This window comes from Carassius carassius, chromosome 5, assembly GCF_963082965.1.
Source record: "Carassius carassius chromosome 5, fCarCar2.1, whole genome shotgun sequence".
In the NCBI taxonomy this organism is placed as follows: domain Eukaryota; kingdom Metazoa; phylum Chordata; class Actinopteri; order Cypriniformes; family Cyprinidae; genus Carassius; species Carassius carassius.
The window spans coordinates 20,677,585-20,701,728 of NC_081759.1; the positions used below are offsets into that span (position 1 = coordinate 20,677,585).

The 24,144-nt window shown below is 36.8% G+C and overlaps 1 protein-coding gene across 2 annotated transcripts; it reads right to left on the reverse strand.

The window, feature by feature from the left end:
• Positions 1-1,821: 1,821 nt before the first annotated feature.
• scarb2a (scavenger receptor class B, member 2a) lies at positions 1,822-13,858 on the reverse strand. Of its 2 annotated transcripts, XM_059550089.1 has the most exons (13): positions 13,422-13,858; positions 10,184-10,344; positions 9,398-9,545; positions 9,104-9,298; positions 8,511-8,602; positions 7,978-8,097; positions 7,723-7,901; positions 5,909-6,027; positions 5,502-5,575; positions 5,364-5,415; positions 5,125-5,277; positions 4,545-4,592; positions 1,822-4,261 (listed from the first exon to the last, which is right to left on the reverse strand). In XM_059550089.1, exons 1-13 carry the CDS (start codon positions 13,542-13,544, stop codon positions 4,130-4,132), a joined length of 1,596 nt encoding a protein of 531 aa, XP_059406072.1. In that variant the 5' UTR covers positions 13,545-13,858; the 3' UTR covers positions 1,822-4,129. The 2 variants fall into 2 exon arrangements, with proteins under 2 accessions (XP_059406072.1, XP_059406073.1); XM_059550090.1 differs by lacking the exon at positions 4,545-4,592.
• Positions 13,859-24,144: the final 10,286 nt, after the last annotated feature.

Consider the following 24,144-nt stretch of genomic DNA (forward strand, 5'->3'; position numbering starts at 1 on the left):
AGAAGGCCTGGACAAGTACAGCTATCAAACAACGCTAGTCTTCACATGTCTGCTGCTCTGAATCACTACATATCACTGCTTTTGTCGTCAGGTTTCTTCAGACCTCCCACTCTATACCTCACTTTAACATCTGAGGTTATCGCCACACTAGTGGTTTCAACACTTTCCTTTAGTTGTGGCCAAATGGGTTGGTTGTTTTAACGGCCAAAACCTTTTTTCAACTTGGTTATTCAAGTGACTGACGCAGGACAAGCTATGCTTCATTTCATCTGATTTGAAGACCTTGAATAGACCACTGGGTTTTATGAGTAACAAAACCATCAAGTCCTTCAACTGGGGTTCAGTGAAATGTCACAAATCAAGATATTGACAACAAAGTAAATCTTCAAATTTGGACAAATATACTGCTGATTTAACCATTGACTATGCTGTTCCTCTTACAAAGGGAAATGAATAATTATTGTCATTATTTACTCGCTACATTTTCATTCCAAACCCTACGGGCTTTAGTAGACTTGGAAAACAGGGCATTAGTCATATGGAGTTGTTATATGGAAAACCCTGTATGAATATTCTTTGTTAATGTTTTCCCCTAAACAAGAGAATTTAACACTGAAGTGAGTGTGTGTGTGTAAACCTTACTGTTAAATGCTTTTGTTTTGGGGGAAACAATAATAAAGAATATTTACACAGATTTTTCCATATATCTATTCTGTGTTGTTATTTACTGTGCTGTTCTATTGAACTTTATTCATAAAATCATAAAAAATAAATCACACTTTCCCCAAATGTATTAAGCAACTATTTTGAACACTGTAATAAGTATTTGTGAGCAGCAACTCAACACATTAGAATTATTTAAGGATTACGTACCACTGAAGAAAGGAGTAATAGCTCCTGAAAATAGGTATATGAAAAAATGTAATGTAATTTTACAGAATTACAATTTTAATGTATTTTGTTCGAATAAATGCAGCCTTTATGAGAAACCTATTCAGAATATAAATCATATAAAGTTTGGCATTTCTGGAGTCCCTCTGTCTGTAAATGTGCCAGACAAGAAAGCAGAAACATGACAAAAGACTTTTCAAGAATTGTTTATTTATTTTTTGCAAATAACACTAAAAAGGTTTACAAAAGCATTGTAGAAAGATTTGTGCAGTGTAAATTATCAAAACTAAAAATTAATATTACTTGAAATGATTTTGCACCTAACATGAAATAAGGATTGTCATTCTCAGCAGCAAAAAAATGCAGTGCATCTCAGCAGGACACGATGAAGTGTTCAGTGTTTTTAAAACCATCCTCAAAGATGTCATGAGGAATTTACCAGTTCCAAAAAACAACTGCTACACTGCTTAAACATTTTGCTACTAAAGCAAGTGAAATGAACAAGGATGGTTTGGCACTAAAAGCTCATCCCTGAAGGAGGGCATCATTCATCTAAGAAAAAAAAAGGTTAGATTGCAAGTGGAAATTTCCCTTGTACCCAACATGGCACTATGGCAATCTTCCTAAGTGGAACTCAAAGACTCTCAGCCTTCCCTTTGTTATTCCAGTTGGACAAACAGTGTGTTGACAGCTTGAGAGTTGTATAACAGGAGATCATTACACACATAGGCTCACACCCCACAGATACAACACAAGCTTTTCTCCATCAAAGTTAACAGTTTTTACAACCACATACACCGTTCCATCTCGAATTTAGGACAATATTCACTTGGTACTACTTCAGAAATCTGACAGAAGACAAAAAAAAATGTAATTAAGAAGAAAACAGATATGTGTTCGATGACCCCACTTGTAACATCACAAAATAAATTTGAGAAATGACCAAGACCAAAGAAAAGACCTTAGTAATTCAGATAATGTACTGTACATACCATTGAACATATGAAAACATAAATATTCACCTGATTACAAAACTTTTTTTACTTCATTATAAAATTAGCTTTTTACATATCGTCATACATCTTAAGTTCTTTGCTGTATTAAACATATTATAAACACACATAGTATGCTCTGGAAAATATTTTGTTTTTCTTATTTGTCCTCACATGAGGTTCTTATGCTCTTGTAAATGGGATATCAATGGCACTGCAGCTATCTGTATGGAAAGCAAACAAACCAGTTATCTACCAAACCGATGTAATCTTTGGTCAAGCATATAGGGGCAAAAGTCACCACAAGGAATCTGGAAACTGTATAGAAATGGCTCAGGTTCTTAAATCGTTCATACTCAAGTCACATGTTACGTCTCACCAAAATAGTCCAGCGGGGTCTTTTACAGATGGAGCTGAGCAAAGACCATTTCACATAAATGTATATACTAACTGCGCGGACAACAGAACTCAAAGAGCCACTCCAATGGACAGGTAGTTCATTACACTAAAGCTTGAATTACTTTCTCTCAGTTTTCTGTTCTCATACAGCTGCATAAGACACGGCGCATACACAGCATTTCCAGTTTAATCCTTGCACTAATTCTTAAAGATAAGCTAAATCCATGGCACGGGCAAATACGCAACAGTGTGCACTGCAATCCACGAAAACCGCGGTCGCAATTAGTAACAGATAGTTTACGTCAAATAAAAGTAACAAACATCAATCATTCCAACAAGAATCACCAAAATGGGAATGATTTACTGATACATACGAGTGTAAACACACTCATGGGTTATGGCAACTTCAGACAGACAACCAAAAAGATTCATTTGGACAAACAGACACTAATATGACGATTCATCTTTAGTGATATTTTGTCAAGTGTGCAGCTATCACATCCTGTTTAAGTTGATTTAAAATATGGCCTCAATTAAATTTTTTTTAGCAATAGCAAAGGCTCAGAACATAAAAAGCAACACAAAAATAAACTCAACAGACACAAGCAGTTAATATAAACCAAACGTGCACAGAAAAAATGTGCAAACTTCACAGATTACCCCTCAAAAACCTGCTGACTTTTAATCCCTTCTGCTCCGATTCGACTGTGGGTTCGCTGGACTGTAGTTGTGCTCTCGAGATTACAGAACAGACGTGTTTTGCTGTGAAAAGCGATGGACGTAGTTCAAAGTCCGCCACTGATTGGCCATTATCTGTCTGACATCGTCTAGTTCCACCTTATACCTTCCTTTACCATGCAGCTGATTCACATTGTGTTCGTAAGTATCTGTAAGGCAGAGCAATTCAAGTCTCGCTTGTGAGTGTTCTACGTCAGTTGTTCGTTCATTATGAAATGCTGAAAGCTAGTACGATGTCTGTAATACGATGCCTTAAAGGAGACTGTCTGACCAGCCATGATCACTGAAATGTTTCTGGCATCAGAAAAAACATGACTCAGATACTGTGAAATGAAGAGGACCGCTGAAGTCACTAGTTTCCACTTGTTGTCACACTGCATCGTGCAAAACGGTGGATGGTGACCCACCAGAGCAGTTCACCACAGTGTGACAAAAACATGCAAGCATTGACATGCCTGCAGAAACACGCACACACACACACACACACACACACACACTCTGGTATGTACAATCAGACGCACACACAAGTTCTGGATAAGACCCAGTGTTTTGTTAGCATATTAGACCTTTTAGCTCTCTAATACTCTTAAGAGGAGGTAAATCAATAGTTTATCTGCTCATTATCAAAGGGTCTGATGTATGTAGAGCTGTGTTAGTTCAAGGTCTGCCTGTGTAGACCTGTATACAGTAGTGTGGGAAGAGATCTGAAACACTTTAAGAGCACAGGCTGCAAACCCTTCACGCTCTCTCATGCTGAAAGGGTTTATGACCCTTCAGGAACTATGGACTCTGTGAGCATGCAATGCATATATCCATTTTCAAAAGGCAAGAGAGTGTGTTTCAGGCCTCTCAGGACTAGGCAACAGAAGCCTCTGGGAACCCAGAGACGGTTGTTTGAAACTGAAGTGGGTGCTTTGAGTTTACATATGTTTTGATCGAAGATATGGCAGTTTGGAAGGCCATGCTCAAGGAAACAAAAAAAGTCACAAGTCAAATAAGTGACCCTTGGCAAACGGTGGTGAGGGTGCGGGGGCCTGGTCCCCGAAGACAAATCGCACAGTGGAAACTAACATATAAAAAGGGTGTTGAGGATAGACGTGTCATCTTCATCAACACTTCTGCGCCTCTACTGGGGACATGGCGATGTAAGATCCGTTCTTCGAAGGCTGATTGGTGCGGTTCTCTGGCGAATCCTCCGCTTGGTTGCTCACTTGGGTATAAGCGGTTTCATCCTTCGCCGTCTGTACAGAACATGCAGAACCATTAGCGTGTGCAAACCATGTAGATGTCAACGTTAAATCATGTACCACAAGGACTAAGTAGCCAAACATCTAATCGAATGCAGAAGTATATTACTATCACCATGCAGGCAAAGCCATGAACGTGATTTGCAGAAACAGGAGATATTATTCATATTCATATGAAACCGTTATAATGCTTAAAATGCCCAAATACAATAATACAACAAGCAAATTTGAACAAAATGAAAGCAAAATGTGTGTATAAGGGAAAATGAAGACTTACAGCAAAAGAATGAAAAGCTTCAGTAAAATCAATACGTTTTACTTCATTCTGAATTGGGGGGAAAAAAGGGGGAGGAAAATCGTTACTGAAAACGTAAAAGCATTATGCATCATTGGCAGATTATAAGTAAAAATATAATTCTATAAAATAACTTTTGAACATTAGTGTACAAATGTGCAAAACAAATGTTTTCCCCACTCAACCATTCATTAAAAGGTCATAAAAATAGTTGACCAACCCAACTGATAATTACTGTATATTGCAAAGAAAAACTATAATAAAATAACATATTTGATAAAATAATACGTGCACTAAAGCACATGCATTTCCTCGTGCAGGTGCATGCATGGGTATCAAAGCTAGGGCTAGTGCAGTCAAGGTGAATGACATTTAATTGTCTTTCAAGGCTAGGGTGTGAAAAGTCTGAGGGGATTTTAAGGGCTTTTCCATAATGGCATTTCTAGAGAATATTAACAGTTACTCCATTAAAAATTTTAACGGAAAGGTATTGTTGACCTTCAAATGACATTTATACTCTTAACTAAGCAATATAAATGTCATAAGCTCATACATTTTTTACCTTTCTCTGGCGGTTCCTGCAGACGAGGAAGATCAGGACCACAAGTAAAATGGCCCCCAGTCCCACAATGATGACTGGGAAGTTGGACACAATTGTTACAATCAGCAGAAGCGTCCTCATCTGGGCTGCAGACTCATCGTCAATAGTAGCGGTCTAAAAATTCAGCAGAAAACAAAAATAAACTTTCTGAACAGAAAAATGTATATTCCAAAGGAAGCAAGGATGACATAAAAACTCACCTCATTGACATACATGATGGGGAAAATTGTCTCATTCAGGAATTTTGTTTTGCTGAAAAGGAAAAAAAGGCTAATTAGACTTCCATTTTTTTCACTCCAGAACATTCTTTAGTGTTTTTGTGAGACGTTTTTACTCACGGGAAGCCAGAGACTCGCTTCAGTATGACATTGAGCTGAGCTCTTTTACAGGCACGAATGGGAACCCCTGTGGTCTGCAGAAAAAAAGAAATGGGACCATTTACTATTGGAAGTCAACCAGTATTCACCACAATACAATCAGTCTTTGATTGGTTCCACCCGAAACAACCTGTGGAATGAGACAAGTTAATCAAACACCAACTTAATGAGTCAATTTTCCATCACGACATGCTACAAAAACACTAGAGTTAGTTAGGTGCAGTTTCACATTCACTTGTGGTTATCAGAGTGAATCACATTATTTTTTTCCTGTCATGGTGAGGACGGTGTATACTACTTTCAGAATAGAAACCAGAAGAGCCCTAACAAGTCAGAACTGTCGCTGTAAAAGCGTCTGCACTGCTTACCGGGTTGATGTCGAGGTATGTTTCGTGTTCTTCCTCATTTGGGTTCATTCCGTCAATGGCTTTGATGTATCTCTCATCAGCTTGGTAGAAATGAGGGAATGACACAACAATGGGTGCACCTATACGGTGAAGGGGAAATATGAACAGGAAATAGGCATTAGGTGCTGTTCTTTTATTCAGATCAGTGGTTGACAATCACCCATCTATGAAAACTCTACGGTGAACTTCTTTATCAGCTATTGCTTTATAATGACTTGTCATAAAGAGCGATTAAACCATATAGATGATTTAAAGTCATGTCAAGCCTCAGGCCAGTAGTTCGGTTTTTGTCTTTTTTTACCTGGCCACTCCAAAAAGATTAAAATTTTACAACTATAACATAACTCCATGACACTTATAAATATGGGCAAAGCAGACGACTGTACGATTCTGAAAAAAAGGTTTTTGAAATAAGTCTCATTTAAGCTCATTTATTTAATAAAAGAAACAGTAAAGACAGTAATATTGTGAAATATTATTACAATTTTAAACAACAGTTTTCCATTTAAATACATTTCAAAATGTAATTTATTCCATGCTTTATTTGCAGTCTTAAAATGTCACATGATCCTTCAGAAATCATTCTGATATGACGTGTTGGTTCTCAAGAAACATTTTTTTTTTTTACTATAATCGATGTTGAAATAATTTTTGTGGAAATAGTGACTCATTTCGTTCCAAGATTCTTTGATGAATGGAAAGTATAAGAGAACAATATTCAATTGTAATATTGTAAAAGTCTTCACTTCTCACTTTTGATCATTTTGTGTCCACGTATATACATTTCTATAAAAAGAAATCTTACACTTTTGAATGAGAGAGCATATATTTCTCCGAATGCAAATGCTTATGTTTGTAAGTCATAAAGACATGTAAATGATCAACGAATGCAAAGCAAGTAAAAACGCACCACTGGCCCAGTGGAGCACTTTCTAACATTTACCATGATCTAAAATAAAGCCCCTGCAGCATTTTCTGGGACTTTTTGTTTTTTTATGCACACTAACAGAAAATGAAACTTTTCAATGAAAAGATGGCAAGTACATGATAAACCCCCACTGAAAACACCAAATACTACTATTAGGTGCTTAGACTTATCATTAGCTAAGAGCAATATGTACAATATCACTGATTTATATCCCATATCCTATTCCTTAATAATACTCTAAATATAACTATTAATGAACAGTCATGGGCAATTCTAGGAATGATGACTAATCAAATCATGTGCAAATTTCGACAGCTGTTTCCTATCATGAGTCCTCACGAGATAAAAGTGAGAGTTTACATTCGTTCAATAATAATATTAGCTGACTAGTTTATGGCGGAAACAATAGAGGCTGAGATAGCGTAATCTGTCAGAGGACACAAGTGCTTGAGTCATAAAACTGTACTAAAAGTTATTCATTAAGCGCTTAACCCTGATTTCCCTTTCATAGTCCAAGACTGTGCAAACAAAAGTAGACCAATTCAACTTGAACTCAGGTTACGAGGCCACCGATAAGTAATGGTCAACCCTGAAATTCAATACTACTTACATATGCTTGGTTTGCTTTGGTTGAATGTCAGTCTGGACCAGCTATTCAGGGCACCAAAATCTTTAGCACACTTAGACCGCTTTATCTTGTTAAACAAATACTAATGTTTAAAAAGTTACCCTATGTTTCCTCATGCAATTCTAGGAAATTGCTTCTTTTGAAAACATCCCACACCTGGCTTTTTCACAGTAAAAACCTACTCCGACAAACAAGCGGTGTTACTCAAAACAGGCTTACCTTGCCGACAGACGCTGACTTTGAGGACTCCTTTTCCTAGACAATCCCCAGCAGGCACGCAGAAGCCAGCGTTACTGGGGTTCTCATCTGGGGGCGCGAGTACATCCGAAGGAGGGGCGAAGCGGAAGGCAGGGATGCCCTTCACCTCTTTGTCAGCCACGTAACCCAAATGAATGGATCTACATGTAATAAAAAATGTAAGCAACCATGTACGAGTAACCAAGTACCTTATAAGTGTTAAAACATGTTACTTACCTGCACAGATCAGCAGCAAAGATGTAGAGGAGCTCTTTCCTGGACAGGAAGGTGTGGAAGACACTGCCATCGGTACCATTGATCATGTTGCTCTGGTTAGACGACCACCAGTTCATCTGACTGCAAGAGAGAAAATTTATAGATGGTGACCATTGTTTTTGTCACATGTTCTAATGAAAAAGGAAGGTTTATTACGCACTGAATTCTCCATTATTCTAATCCAAAAATATACACATTTCCATATATATACATACATATATACACACACAGAAATAATCCTAAAAGATTTTTATTCCAAAAGAAGAGATTTGAAGTTGTATTCAATGGGATAAGACTCAATTGGGGTAAATGAGAAGCACAGGGGCTCTTTTCTTGAACTTTATACTTTGATATTGACTTATCTAGCATCTAATGCAGGCATTCTGTGTGTGTTTAACCTCATTTCCTAAGGTAGGAGAACAGACGCCAAGTGAGCGTGCAGAAATTCTCACTATGTCAGTAAGCCAATGCAGATTATGCAAGCGTTGAGGTACCTGATGCCATTCCACGTGTCAATCTTGCCATAGTTCATGTAGTTCTTCTCTCCAGTGTGGAAGACAAATTCACCCTCATGGGTTCCATTTTTCTGTGGTCAGCACATAAATTGAATTTAATATAATTCTACAGCCATTAGCAGAAGAAACATCACATAAGTCACAGAAGGGTAAAGATGACTAGAGAGTCATCAAAGAGTACAAAAATAGGTTGTTTGGCGGCCATGATATGAATGCAGAGTGGAAGACTAAATGTTTTATTGATGTAAACTGCTTACTCACTGGTTCAAGGTACTGACGTTAAACCTACGATTACACAAACTGCAGATATTTAACATCTGTCCTAAATATAATACATATATAATCCCTGAAGAAGTCTAAAAGCCATTAGAGTAAAGCAGGCCACTGTGTCAAGCCTGATACACTGGACAACATCTGCAGTCTACGACAGACAGGGTCATGATAACGTCATTTGCTTATCCTGTTCTGATCGTATGTGAGCTTTAGAGGTTGTGTGTGCTGTCGGTCGCACAAATATATGACCCATTTAGACTGAATAAAGCACGGAATATGATAAAACTGCTGATTCTTACATTGTACATCAGGCCGAAATGCTCATCCACTTCTGGTCTGAAGGCGTGGAGTTTGGACAGCAGCGGATCTTTGAAACCCCACAGGACCTCATGGACTGTGCGATTCATAAACACCTCGATGCCCATGGATCCCATCCACATGGACACAGCAGACCTCAGAAAGAAGGAGTAGGAGTTTAACTCGTTCATCACGGCCTGAAACAAGAGGGGAAGAATTGAGAGCAAATTCTTAATTTAGACTAAATTTAGATGCTAAACTTTTTGGTCACCAATGCAAAACAAATCCCTTCTTACAATGAATGGAATGTTAACCGTTATCACACGGTCAACCTCAGGATCTCCCGATGACATGTTGCGAAGAAACACAAAGCTCTTGGGATTTGTGGCAAAGATTTTCGTCCCATTCTCAAGAAAAGTGACATTTTCCCTGGGTCGATATTCCCTGATAATAGAAAGAGGCATTTTATTTCGATTTACAATCAAGTCTGCATGTATTTGATCAAAAACACAGTAAAGCAGCAATATTTAAACAAAATGTACTAATTTCATGTATATTAAAATGTAATTTATTTATTTGATGGCAAAGCTGAAATCATGCTAATATGCTGATTTGCTGCTCAAGAAACACTCCTTAATATTATCGATATACAAATGAAAATTTCTTTCAGGATTTTTCCATGAATAGAAAGTTCAAAAGAACAGCATTTTAAAAAAAAAACTGAACTCTTTTCTATCATTATTCATATCTTCACTGTAACTTTTGATCTTTTTAATGCATTCTCGAGGAATAAATGTATTCATTTCTTTAATTAACACATTACATTTGCAATAATAATTTTGCAAGTGAATGATGAATATTTGACATTTAGTTTTAAGTGGTTAGGGTAATGTTTCCCGTTTCCTATCTACTAAAAGCATGAGTCATTCTAGACGTAGGTGTCAAACTTGTTGTTACTGACAACAGACGTTCGTTTAGAAAACAGAACACTTCAGACGGCCCAGAATTATGAAAATGAACATCTGAATATTGAGTGCATTTCAAGACTGGTAAATCGTCACATATAAAGATGTGTAAATCACCTGTAGGTATATGGCCCTATTTGAGTGACTTTGGGCTTCTCCTTCCCGGCCAAAAACTCATCTGGGTTGGTAACATTGAAGAAGAAATACTGCATGTAAACAGGTGGTGGTGGATTTATCCAGCCCTCCAATACTCTACTGTTCTCAGCCAGTGTGATCTCCTGTAAATGAAACAGAGTCAGAGGTCAAGAGAGAGAACCAAAAGACCAGAAAACGCTGTGGCTCTGCTTAAACTCAACGTTTCTGCTTAAACAGAGTTTCAATCAAATTTAGGGAAGGAAGAATGCAAAAGCTAAATGCTGACTGACATTTTGACTGATTCCGAGTTCCAGAGGAGGAAGAAAAACAACATCAGTGATCCACAACACATGACGAGAGCAACGCAAACACGTGTCTCTGCTATTTGAATTTTCCATCAGAAGGTAGGTTCAGCACAGTAGTCCCACTTCTCACTTCTTGAGTGTCGTGATTTAAACTCAGACGGAAGAAAAAGGTTTATTTTGACAACACACTCATTTCAGAACAATGTCATTCATGACTACATGTGACAGCACAAAAGTTTGTAGTAATGGACAAAGCGAGGCTCCAAAGTGTGATTCCTCGTAAGAAACGTATAACATCCAGAGGGTTTTACTCTAGAATGGTGCCTTGAAATGCAGATAACGCTATCTGGAATAAAAAGTCCTGACTTCAGCAGTGTAGCAGAGCAGGCGGCCCCCCTTCACTGGACCCTAAGTGTCTCAAAGGTCCTGACAGGAAAGTGATTTGCTAGAATCACTTGTTAAAGAAGCACCTTAGGTTGAAAAAAAAAAAAAATCAAAATCAATCATTCAAACATATAATATATGTGTCATAATCGGCATATCACTAATTGATTAATGACAAACTGTGCATTAATTTACACTATTATGACCCTGACATAACATAAAGGTGTGTTTGTTCAAACAGGTCATATTTTTTAAGAGTACACCTGTCTTTTGAACAGAGTTTTTTTTTCTATTCTCACACGTAAGCTCTGAATGGGATCTCTGTCATTAGGAGTAACCCTGTGCTTTACCATAAAGTAAAGCTCTAAAGAAAATCTGTGGCTATTCAACTTGTTCAATCATGTGTAGTGAAATCCGACTAAAGCTTTTCTTTAAAGTAATATTATGTTGCGTCACACACATTGCCTTTCTTTTCTAATCTTTCAGGGATTCTCAGGAGGTTTTGTCAGTACATATTTTCTTTAACCCCCATACAAGTTGTTTATTACGCCTGGTTAAAAAAAGGATGATTTTGGTCTTGCATTTTAGCTTAAAGACACCAATTACATTTTAATTGGCTAAAACCACCAGACAACACCTTAACAAGTACACATACACTTTTTTCAAGTCTTTACTCTCCAAGGCTCCATTTATTTGAAAAAAGCTATAAAAACAAAAATTGTCAAATATTATATTCAAAAAAATATTTTTATAAACGTATTCTGAATTTTCAGCACATTACTGCAGCCTTCAGTGTCACATGATCCTTCAGAAATCATTCTAATAGACTGATTTGGTGCTGATTTATTATTATTGTTAATAAACTGTGCTTTTAAATATTTTTGTGGGAACCATGAACTTGTTTGTCAGGCTTCTTTGATGAATAGAAAGTACAGCATACAGTATATTTGAAATGTACTTTAGAAACAATGTAAAATAAATCTTACTAACACCAAACGTTTAAATGGTAATGTACAGGATTGCGTTCTCTACTGCCATTTAGTTTTCTTGCAGCTATTCAATGGAATATGTTTAGAATATGTCTAATTATTTAAAACTATATTATCCAAAATGAATCAAAAAGGTTAAAACACGGATTACAAAAAAACCTACTGCATTAACCTCAACACACAACCGCATGCTCAACATCCTTGAGAAGAGAGATCTTTGAAGGTCCTAATGGACATCAAACCATGTTAGAAAATGCTCAAAGCCTTGATCGAGCAGCCAAGGTAAGAAAAATAACAAATGTTTGTATTTAGATAGTGAGATCACTTTTAATTTACGTGAAAGTATAACAGTACTAAATGCCAGTAAAGTGGATACCAGAGCACGCCTTCTGCTTGTAAGGGTACCAGCAACTGGAAATTATTTTTTATACAAGCAAAGGAAGTTCAAACGGTCAAAAAAGATAAAACACTGAAGAAAAACTGCCTCAGAGCTGCACACTGCCTCACATATACAAACTCCTTAAACATGACACCCATTCCACGCCCTACTCAAAAGACACACATCACCTGAGGGCTTGAAAAAGTAGTTTTGTCTAGAGAACTAAAGCATGAATGCTGAATGTGACATGTTCGAGTGCCACAGTTGACTTACTGAATATGAAAAGTGCACAGTGTAGAAGCTCAATTATGAAGCGTTTGAAGCAACTGTCAATAAATGGTACAACATCCAGCAAAGCTGACTTCTCCCACATACCACCACAAACACCCACCCATGAATTCCAGGTTAGGGGAATCTCATTAGACACCGAATACACTTGGTTAAAAATACTGAGGGTGGAGGTCAGAATTCCAAGTATTTTTCCAAGGAGAACCGGCTGAGACCCTCCCCCACAGGCACACATATAGCTCGAGCACACCTCCCCCTGCCATATACACACAAGATCTGTGAATGAACAGCCTTTCCCGTTACATTAAAGAGGAGGAATTCACTCTCCGGTATTGTGCAACGTAAAGCATTTAATTCTCAGGCAGGCAGACAGACAGCATCACTGCTGAAGTGGATCTGAGAGAGGGATGGGGGAAAAAAAGTGTTTTCCGCAATATGATAGGCTTCGTGGTCACAGACAGCGAACAGCCCACTTTAATCAGGATTACTAACAAACCCACATTTACATCACGGTAAATTAATATCATGTTTTGACAACCTACACGCTAAAGAGGGGGCATCAAACGGCCAAAAGACAGGTTTGTAGTCTACGTAACGTGAAATTATGTAGTCTGGGTCTCACCGCGAGCAAGAACAGGAACTTGTCTCCCACGTACAGAACCATTGAAGAGATTAAAAGACAGCATTTAGACCGTTTGTTGTATGATTTCGTTTGTCGAATGTTTAACGAAACGTTACATCAAGTGAAATTAGCAACTCCGCGTGATGCTCTGAAGCTTCGTGCAGGACAGCACTGGCCCTGAATCACTGTGTACACCGGCTTTCTGGGAGAACACGAGCTCTTCGTAGAATTAAGCACTTCATAAAAGACTTACCTTTTTTATCCGTTCCTGAATCATTGTTTGGAAGACTTGAGCCACCAGAAGGGCGATTCCCAATATGAGCAAATGAGCGCACACGATCCCGGTGGCGTAAATGGCACATGATCTTCTAGTCATGTTTGATGTTTGATGAATTGGCTAATCTGTAGAGAAATAAAATATAAAAATAACACTTTTCTTTCTTTCTATCTATCTATCTCTTTTTCTCTCGTTCTGAACTTCTACTGGAGAAGCTCCCGGTATGTCTCCGTTTTTCCCCTGATAGCCTCAAAGGCAGACAGGCTTTCCCTCCTCTATCATGGGGATGTGACGCTCACGGTCCCGCTGATGTGAGATTAGAGGAGCGTTTCTCGGAGGCTGAGATATATCAGCTCTGGTAACAAGAGGAACGGAGGTGTTCTCCTCCTCCCTCACTAGATTCAAATGAGCCAGTCATGCATAAGAAACACACTTTTTGGAGAGAGGGGCGTGTTAAACCTCCCTCGGGGCTGAGGTCACAATTTAAAGGGGTTTTCAAAAAAGGATTTCTGTGTGCCTGTCAGAACGACAAAGTAAATATGCAGCACACTTCTACTGCCCTGACCAAATTATACGTTAAGAAAAAGACAAATAATTTATTTACTAATTTATTAATTAGCCTGTTCCCAAATACAGTAGCAGTGCATTTACTGTATTAATATAGTACAATAAGTGCTTCATTTGGGTATATGTGCGGTTAAAATAAACAAACTTGCCATACAAACAATAACACTTTGCTGACGGATCCACTGGAACAGACGTTAAAGCTCAGGGGGAGGTTTGTGCTTTTAAAAGACATCAACCGTGAGACCGTTAGGTCTTAATTCGAGTTCCGCTATCTACTGTCGTGTCTCCTTAAATCTCTTGTGAATGAACATGAATAATGGGCGGCTCGCAAGGTAAGTGATGATTGTCGCATCGTTTTTTTTCCGAGGAGCTCGCGATTCTATTGGATGACGTCTTCCCGGACCACCGTCTAGGACCGCCCCCGGAGGAAGGTGATTGGCCGAGGGCCCAGAAGCGCGATGCCGAATTTGATCGACTGATTTCGGGGCGGAGTTTATTTAAAGGGAGCCCTCAGAGCTGAAGCACGCTGGAAATGTGATTTTGCTCTCGCATCCTGCACCTAAATTGGACGAAGATGGGAGTGGGTATCTCCCTACCACAGAAAATAAAGCTACGTGTAAGATTCTGGAGCTGTTTCACTATCATAATTAATTATAATTATTTTTTGATAAATTTGAAAACATTTTAACCGGGGTACGCCTAAATCCTAACCCCAACTGCTAGTTTGGCCATATTTAATCTGCATTTACATTTTTTTTTCTTGTTGGTATTATGTTACAAAAAACATTTTGGATATATATCTTCAATTGTACAAGGCTTATCGTCACTTTATGAGACAGCATAACTCTTAGGAAATGAGTGTAGTTTCCAGAGTTTCTGATTTGAATTCATGCATCACTGGAGTAGTTGACTAATATGTATGTAACCTATGTAATGAATTACCAACACTGGTACCTCTTTTAACCCTTAAAAGGGCCGGTAAATACCTTAGAGACAATTACTTTATTGCTGTTCTTTACATGTAACAGATATCAGCATACCTCAAGGTCACTGGCCTTCTCACGGCATGCTGCCATGTTGCTGATAAAAACAGTTGAGTTAATAAAATTTTTTACACCAAGACACTCAACACAGTATTTGCAGAGACACCCTTTTAATATTTTTTCAAAAGGTTTATTTTTTATTTTTTTTGCAGCGAAGAACTATTTTGGGTTCCTTAAAGAACCTTTTACTGAACAGTTCTTAAAAGAACCATGTTTTTCACGTATGAAGATTTTTTTTATATTTGTTTAATGGAAATATTCCATGAATTTTAAAGATTTTTCATGAAACCAGGTGCCAATAAAGAAGCTTTATTTTTAAGTGTGACCCTCCCCCATCCTCTCAAATGCCTGCACCCCCCGGGGTAAACAAAACTTTATTTTACAAATGCGACAGAATTCTCATTTGACAATGTCCCTGTAGGACATGTTTAAGCTTCTGAGTGCTTAATATTATCATGCTAAAAAAATCTTCCTTAATGTAGTTAACCAGTCAATGAGTGCACTCCTCAGAAAGATTAATTTATTGTGTGTCCTATATATGTTTTGACAGTAAAGCCACATCACACATCATAAAGTAACTATGTGCCTGTGACATAGTAAAGTCATAAAGCTTTATGAATCCACTTTATCCACTTACTTGTGAACTGTTGTGAACTTACTGATAAAAGACAAAGTTAACTTTAAGTTAAACTGAAGGAAAAGACAGTTATGCCAAACCTTATTTGCCTACCACTCCAAGCGGGTTAATGTGACTTTTATCAAAGCTCTCTTGGGGGGTTAAGGATGCTCAGACCAGAGAGCATCTGTGAAAATAAGAGAAGTGAAAACAAACCACTTAACGCCAGGAGGTAGAGGAGAAACGGTGCTCCAACAACACGTATGCCTTCACAAAAGAGTTAGTTTCAATAATCTATTATGAATGGATTATGTAAAAACAACTAATTCAAGTATCTTACTACCCACAATGACTATTTAAATTTATATTATGTATTTATTCAACCATGTTATATATGGGAACATATAAACAATAAAAAGATAGTTATTGGTACTTTAACTCATAAATCAGACATTTTTTCTTGCAATTCTCTTTTTGTTTCCACTACAGAGTTAAAAAAAGGTAACTGTGACTTTTTATTTCACAAGTCTTTATGTACTATTATTGTATACATTATATTGTTTTATATTTCACAATTCTAACTTGAATTCTTTAAAAAAAATCTTTTTCTCAGAATTCTGAATTGTTAGAAACTACTAAAATTTGAGACTTTTTTCCCCCAGTATTGTGAGTTTTTTCCTGTAAGATAAAAATATCTCTCTTTTTTTTTTTAAAAACTTCCCCTAATATCCCCAATACAGACAAAAACATAATTTGACAAATGAATAGCATGACCTGGTGACCAGAATCTACTATTTTCAAATAAAGACATCTTTTTTTAACATTACTGTCTGAAGACTCCTGTGCATGTCGTGTGTGTCCATGACGCAAAACTGCTTTCAGTTGCATCCTGTTGAGTTCAGGAAATGGAAGGGTTCGAGAGGGTTATGTAAACATTTCCTAATTAAACATTTTACACTTTACTTATTTATTTTTTTAGGGTTGTTTCTCTACAGGTTTCAAAATTACCGCACATTAAAGTGAAAAAGGAAGAATAACAAATACATCACAAAAGTACTGCCTTGCAGGAGTTGAATGAACGTTTCCGTTTTCATTCAAAGAATGACAAGATTTTTGTAAGTCTGTAGGTTTAGTCATTTTGACTACACAAAATCTTTATTTTTTTATATCATCCTATTGAGCAGTAGCAAGCAAAGCCATTCCGTATCTTAACTGTTTAACTTGGATAAATAAATAATTACCTGCAATGTTGCACTATGATGTTGTAAAATGTGAACAGTGTATTTGTCCACCTTGCAATTTTTTTTACACTGCATGTTGCCATATTCCTTTACATCTATTTGTTGCAATGCAGTAAACTACATATATTTTTGATGCAATATATTATACATTTTTAAAGCTGCTCTTTTTCCTAAACCTACTTGTGGGAGAAGCTCAAAGCATTTTTCATTTTAACCTGAGCTGTACAAATGCAAACTGCAAATAATACAACCATTCAAAATATACAAAGGTCTTTTATATAAAGATGGTTTCGGACATGTTCTGCCATGGATTATAGCAGAGCATAGTTTTCTTACGTACAGTATATATCCCCTTTGATGAAGATACAGAGCTTGTGATTGTCGGTAAGACCTTTGGCATAACAGTGAGAGTATCACATTTTATGTCTGCCCCTCCTTTAACAAAGATGCATTTATATATTTCACTGGGTGCTGCGCTTATATGGAAAAAGGCAAAACAAGTTTGAACAACAGGGAGAGAACAGTGAAATGTTTAATGCCTCATAAAGCAGGGGGCTTGTGGACATCTACCTTAGTTTATTTGTTTGCCTACCTGAAATGGGTTCATTTTATCTTTATGGCTATCCTTCTTCTGTGGCACACAAAAAAGATCAGTCTATAAGTGATTTTTTCCATAGACTCTTACACTGTGTAAACAAAAACACAGAATCTCATAGTTATTTCGTAACTATTTTACATTTTGGCGAATCATTGGCTGATTCTTATTAATGTTTTGTACGATCTGCTTATGATCGAGCTATGATTATGTTTAGAATTGAAACTTCATGCTTATTTTTTTCCTAAAATCATATGGCTTTGTGCAAATCACACTGTATAAATTCATACAAAGTTATCACCTCATATGAATGGAAGCTTTCAAAGGAATAAAGAGGTTTGAATAAAAGGAATAAAAAAGGTTACTGCAAATATTTATCCCACTTCATACTTTTTTTTTCTTGCAATATCTCAAAATTTTGACTTTTATTTAGCAAGTCTAAGAAAATAAATGCATTTAGAATTGTGAAATATAAACACACAATTGTGAAATTAAAAATCAGAAACGTGAGATAAAAAGTTGTAGTTTCCTTTTTTATATTTTTGGTTTGTGGCGAAAACAAAAACAAACAGATGTCAACTCAAAATTCAGAGAAATTTTCAGTAAGTCAAATTTCTAAATTGTGAGATATAAACTCAGAATTGATGTAAATTCAGAATTGTGAAAATTGTGTTTTTTCTCAGAATTGTGTAGCGGAAACATATATGGGCCTGTAATGACTTGGAATGACATGAGGGTGAGTAAATGATCACACAATTTTCTTTTCTTTTTTTTATAGGTGAAGTATCTCTTTAACCAGAAACAATAATACCTGCAGGATGTGACTTGATTTAGGTTTGCTTGTTTGTGATACATAAAAAAGGATGCACTTTGTGCCATCTAATGAATGATGTATAAAGGGTAGAAAGTTGTCTGGAAATGAGACAGCAGGACAGTCCTAGAGCATAAATGTCAAGAAAACTAAACAAATATGAAACAAAAACTGTGATTGAACCTGTTCCTCCACTCAAAGAAAACCTGATATCAGGCAAATGTGTTCAGTCTACCATAAAAAATACTATCATATAATCTGTTATTAAACATTATCTTTCTCATTGTTTTGAGTGTTTAAATGCTCAGCTGTTTTACTACAACCACAGAGCCACATTGGGATACAGAGTGGAAACGCAGCTCTGTACAGGATGGTACGATGTGTTTGTTTCAGCTCCTAACAGGCTCTTGGCACCGTCCAGGATGGGCTGGTGCAGACTGTGGTTAAAGAAAGACTGTGGGAGTAGTGAGAAGAGCCAGACCTTTTCAGGAGATGTGATTGATGTTGCCTCAGACCATTAAGTACAATGGGAGGAAAAGAATGCTGAATTTATATTTGTGAGATCCTATTCTGCAGCTCAATGAGGCCACAAAGGGCCCCTTTAAGAACACTGCAATTGTGAGTCTTTTTAGCTTGTCACAAAAATAAGAAATTGGAGGGAAAGTAGAATTTATTTCAGAGGGAAGTGTTGTGGTAATTTATTCCCTTCATATATCAATAAAATGGTAACTTAGGCTTTAAAATATTGGCCTACAATTAGCTGATTTTTTCCCTGTAGGTCTGTATTGTTCTTTGTTTAAGGCAGTGAATCTCTCACGGCTGAGAGAGAAGTTACACAACTACAACAATCCATTGTTTCAACATAAGGAATGATGGGAGGGAGTGAATGTGGACTGACCACAGATCCAGATGACTTAGTAGGTTTGTGTTACAGTATTTGGGGGGAAAAAATAGGTGTCTGCTTAGATGAGAGGTGCATGTTTCGGGAAGCTCATTACAATAATGAGCTTTAAAGTCATTACAATAATTCCGCTACCTTAAATGTCTGGAAAATTGCCAAGTACATTTCTGGGAAGACCTTTTGACTTTTACTATAAACAAAAAAGTGTTTGGTAGGTTCCCAACTTGAATGTTTCCTTTCTTGTTGACTTCCAGCCTAAACGTCCCTAATGATATGTGTTTTCCTGCTACATTGTCCTTGAAAGTTCTTCGTTAGCATCATTAGATCAGTGTTTTTAATGTCAGCCAAAGTTTAGCCAAATTTCAAATAATATTAATAAGAGGAAATATTTCTTAAGCACCAAATCAGCAAATTAGAATGATTTCTGAAGGATCATGTGACACTGAAGACTGAAATAATGACTACTGAAAAGTCAGCTTTTCCATCACAGAATGTTAAAATCTTTTTGGTCAAATAAATGCAGCCTTTGTGAATATGAGATGTTCTACATGTTCTGTTTGGTCTGTTCTTCATTGGCTATTCATTTAACACACAGAAGATCAAAGGGACCATTCCTCCTTTGTGTGCTTTGTCTCTAAACTTACATGAGGCATTTGTCCTTTGTGGGAAACTGGAGCTCCCTAGTTTCGGGCACATCACATGCTCTGATAAATACTTTTCATAGGGTTTGGTTTGGAGTAAATTCCATTGCCCCTGTAGGGCGGCCCACTTCTACCTGTCTCAGCAGCAGAAGTGAACCCTGGGGAAAACGACTCTATAAACGGTTACCACCGTTCTTCTGTGTTTTCGGTTCGGTTAATTTCCCTGAGTCTGTGCTAATGGAAGAAACTTCCCACTCAGGGGAAAATACTCACATGTAGTCAAATCCTTGCTCTTGCTGCTCCAGCATTTTATATTTAAATAGATTTTCCATTTTTGCCAGACAAAATGGGGGAAATATAATATATATTATTTAAAAGTTTGTTCTCATGCTTTTGAATGAAGTCTCTTATTCTCATAAGACAACGTTTATTTGTCCAGAAACACAGTAAATATTGTGAAATAATATTACAATCGAAAATAATGGTTTTCGATTGTAAAAGATTTTAAAATTGAATGTATTCCTATGAGGGCAAAACTACAGTGTCACACGATCCTTTAAAAATTCTTTGATCAAAAAAAGTTCAAAAGAACAGCATTTGTTTTAAATATAATTTTTTTTTAACATTACAAATGGCTTTATTTTGGTCCATTTATTCCATACTTGATAATAATAGTATGCAGGCTTAGGGAGTGTAAGTGTTCAAACAGATGAATAAACTATGGAGTGAAAGGGATTTGATAATGTTCAACTCCTTGCTGGCTGTATAGGAGTCACCGGCTACACCCTCAACACACACAGATCCTGGAATCAGTCACGCCACCACGTTAATTCTGAACAGTCTGTGAAGTTTGTTCTACTGTAAGTGTGTGCAGAACAAATACACAGCATTTAAATGTACTTTGTGTTTGTTCTCACAAATGTTTAAAAGAGCTTCTATTGTGGGTGTCACGCACAAGCGTCACATTACTGCAGATGTCAAGAAAAGCTCACATGATATTAGTGAGCCTTACTCATTTTGTTTGGGAAGGATAAGGGAGTTTAATGAACCTTAACATTTTTGTCAACTTCCTTATCAGCTACTCGGAAGTTTGTGTTCCACACAGATTATGCATATTGCATCTTAAAGGAATAGTTCACACTAAAAAAAGACAATTTGCTCAGAATTTACTCAGCCTCAGGCCATCCAGGATTGTTTCTTTATGAGATCACTTGCTCAACAATGGATCCTCTGGAGTGAATGGGTGCCATCAGAATAAGAGTCCAAACAGCTGATGAATACATCACAATACTCCACATGTAATCCACACCACTCCAGTGCAACAATTAACTTCTTGTTTATTACAAACACACAGTTTTTCACTTCACAAGTCTTTTATCCAGTACAGTGCTTTCTTCAGTTAAAAAGTTGTCTGGTCTGAATCAGGAGAGGAATATGCACGGATCCCGCACCGTTTACAAACAAAAACAGTTCTAAACAAATATGGTAATGGATTTTGATTTGAGACGACAACAGCTGATGGACTTTTTCATTGGACGAAGAATTATTATGGACCATTGATAATTTGGCTAAAGTGACAGGTTAACATTAAAATGTGTTATCGATAATATTTGTTTCTTACAAAAATGCAGCTTTTCACTTCACAAGATGTTAGACTGGAGATGTATGGATTACATGTGGATTATTGTGATGTTCAGTTCAGTTTGGACTCGCATTCTGACGGCACCCATTCAATGCTGAGGATCCACTGATAAGCAAGTGACGCAATGCTAAATTTCTCCAAATCCAACAAAAGAAAACAAATTTCATCAGCATCTTGAATGGGCTGAGGGTGAGTACATTTTGGTCTTAAACGGGTAGTTCAGTAAAAATGAAAATTCCAACCTGTATGGCTTTCTTTCTTCTGATGAACACAAAAGAAGGCCAAACAACAACATCAAAAACACTAAAGCACAAATTATCTTCTGTTTTCCACAGTCTACTTTTAGGAGCTCTACGTGAAGTTTAACCTCAAAGCAACTAAATGTGAGAAGATCCTGTGATCCAGGCACGCAGAACACATTAAGAATAAAGACATATCAAAATTCTGCTTAAGGGCCCTGGACTCCTGCCAGCTCTGATTCCGGTTATTCCTTCTTAGAGATGATTCTCCACTCCCTGAACACTTAATGCACTCATTTCCATATTTCAAAATATAAGCTAATCCACTGCCAAAATGTAATGATGATTTCTAACAGCTGTGCTGTACTTTTACCAAGGATCTAATGAAGAAAAAGATCTCAAGCTGATTAGATGAGAACGTTTTAATTACTCTAACAGGGTGTTCTCCAGGGAATGTTTAGATCTCCTCATGCTGAGGACATTGCTGTAATGTTTGGAATAGCCTGACAGTATTTTTCCACAGCTGTTCCATAAACAACACTGAACTGCCTGAAGAACAGGGCGTCCTCTGTGCCTCCCACCATCACTAACCGTCCCCTCTTACCCCTCGTATTAAGTGAGAACTCAGACCATTACCATGTGCCTAGAACTTACTGTAAATTATTGTTAACTTATTTTGTCCAGCTAGACTGAGCTGATGGATCATAAATTGGTTTGATGATATTTGGGAGACTGGCACAACAAAACTCCTAAAGGTTCCTAAACAGAATCTCACTGTGGTTGTTTCCACATCCCGCTAAGAGTAAATCATTCATGCAGGAAATAAGTCAGGCAAGCTAATCAATGCAAAATTATTCACAAATTTCAAAGGCAAAAATATCTCTTCACCCACAAGTTCCACTGCTGTCTCTTCCTTTTCATTGTGCTTAATGCAAACCATTATGAAAAATAACCATGGTTTTATTATAGTAAAACTGTAGTAACCCATGGTTTTTTGGCGTGTTGACTACCAGTAGTAGTATATATTCTACTGCTTATGTCATGATGATTTATGACTTTGACCTTTGACCTTTTGACAGGTTGAACTTCCGGTGACCTTATGATGGATGGGTTGAACTTCCGGAATGAGTTCAGGGGCTAACCTATGACCGTTTCTCACGCATCGATCATGTGGTTTTGACAGAAAGTTTTACCCTATTGACCTAGTTAGTACTAAATTATAGTTTTGACGGCTAGTTTAAACGGTAAAGGAAACACTCCCCACGCATCGATCATGTGGTTTTGACAGAAAGTTTTACCCTATTGCCCTAGTTAGTTCTAAATCATGGTTTTAGGAAACCCTCCCCTACGCTGTTTGAAGTTTGTGTCAGTTAGGTTGTTTGAAGTTTGTGCCTGTTATACGGTTATGTGTGTGTGTGTCTGTGTGTGTGTCTCCCCTCCCGTTACATTCCTGAGCAGTGTATAAATGGGATCGGTGTGTTCTACGTTTGTATATAAAACATCCTATAATTTATATGATATAATTAATTATCATGCTAAAGTTGAAAAACATTCTGTTCTTTTAAAAAGGTTATAAAAAGCTTACTAAAACCAATTGTTTTAGTTTTAGATAAAAATTACATAAAACATTTATATTCTATCCTTTATATAATTTATATAATATAAATTATATAATCTAAAACAATTAAACTATGGTTGTCAAAAAATTATATCCTTTAAAATAATATAATGGAATGATTACACAATATATCTTACTAAAAAGATTAAAATAAAAATAACACATGTTTGTAAGTCTAGACGGTCTCTGACTTCAGTGATCAAGACATCAGGGACTGAAATTATAATCCTAAAAGTTTAAAAATGTTTTACATTTAATACATTATTAAAAGTTGTAATAGAGTTGTTAAATTATTAAAAGTGGTAAAACAAAAACACTGTTTTTTCTGAATGACCTCACACTGTCTCAAAAAGTAAAGGAGCCGCGTGCGCGTGTCTGTGTCCGTCTATGCGCGCCCCCTCTCCGTCTGAGCTCTGACCCCCTCCTTTGCATACCAGAGTACGGTGAAATCTCACACTAACAAAAGTTGAAAACATGCCTTTAAAAGTATAATATAAATATCTTATTAATCCAATTGTTTTAGTTTTAGATGAACAAAAGTATAAATGAAATGCTTACTGAAACCAATTATTTTAGATAAACAAAATAATAAATAAAATTGTCTTACCTTATTTTAGAGAGAGTTGAAGAAGTAGCTCCTAACACATCATTGTCCATTGATGTCCACAAAAATGCAATGTATGAATGGATTCAAAATTGTTTTACACAACTGAATTCATATAGTCATTCCTGAATGTCTCTCAAAGCACCGTCTCAAAACATAGGGAGGCGTGCGGTATGTGTGT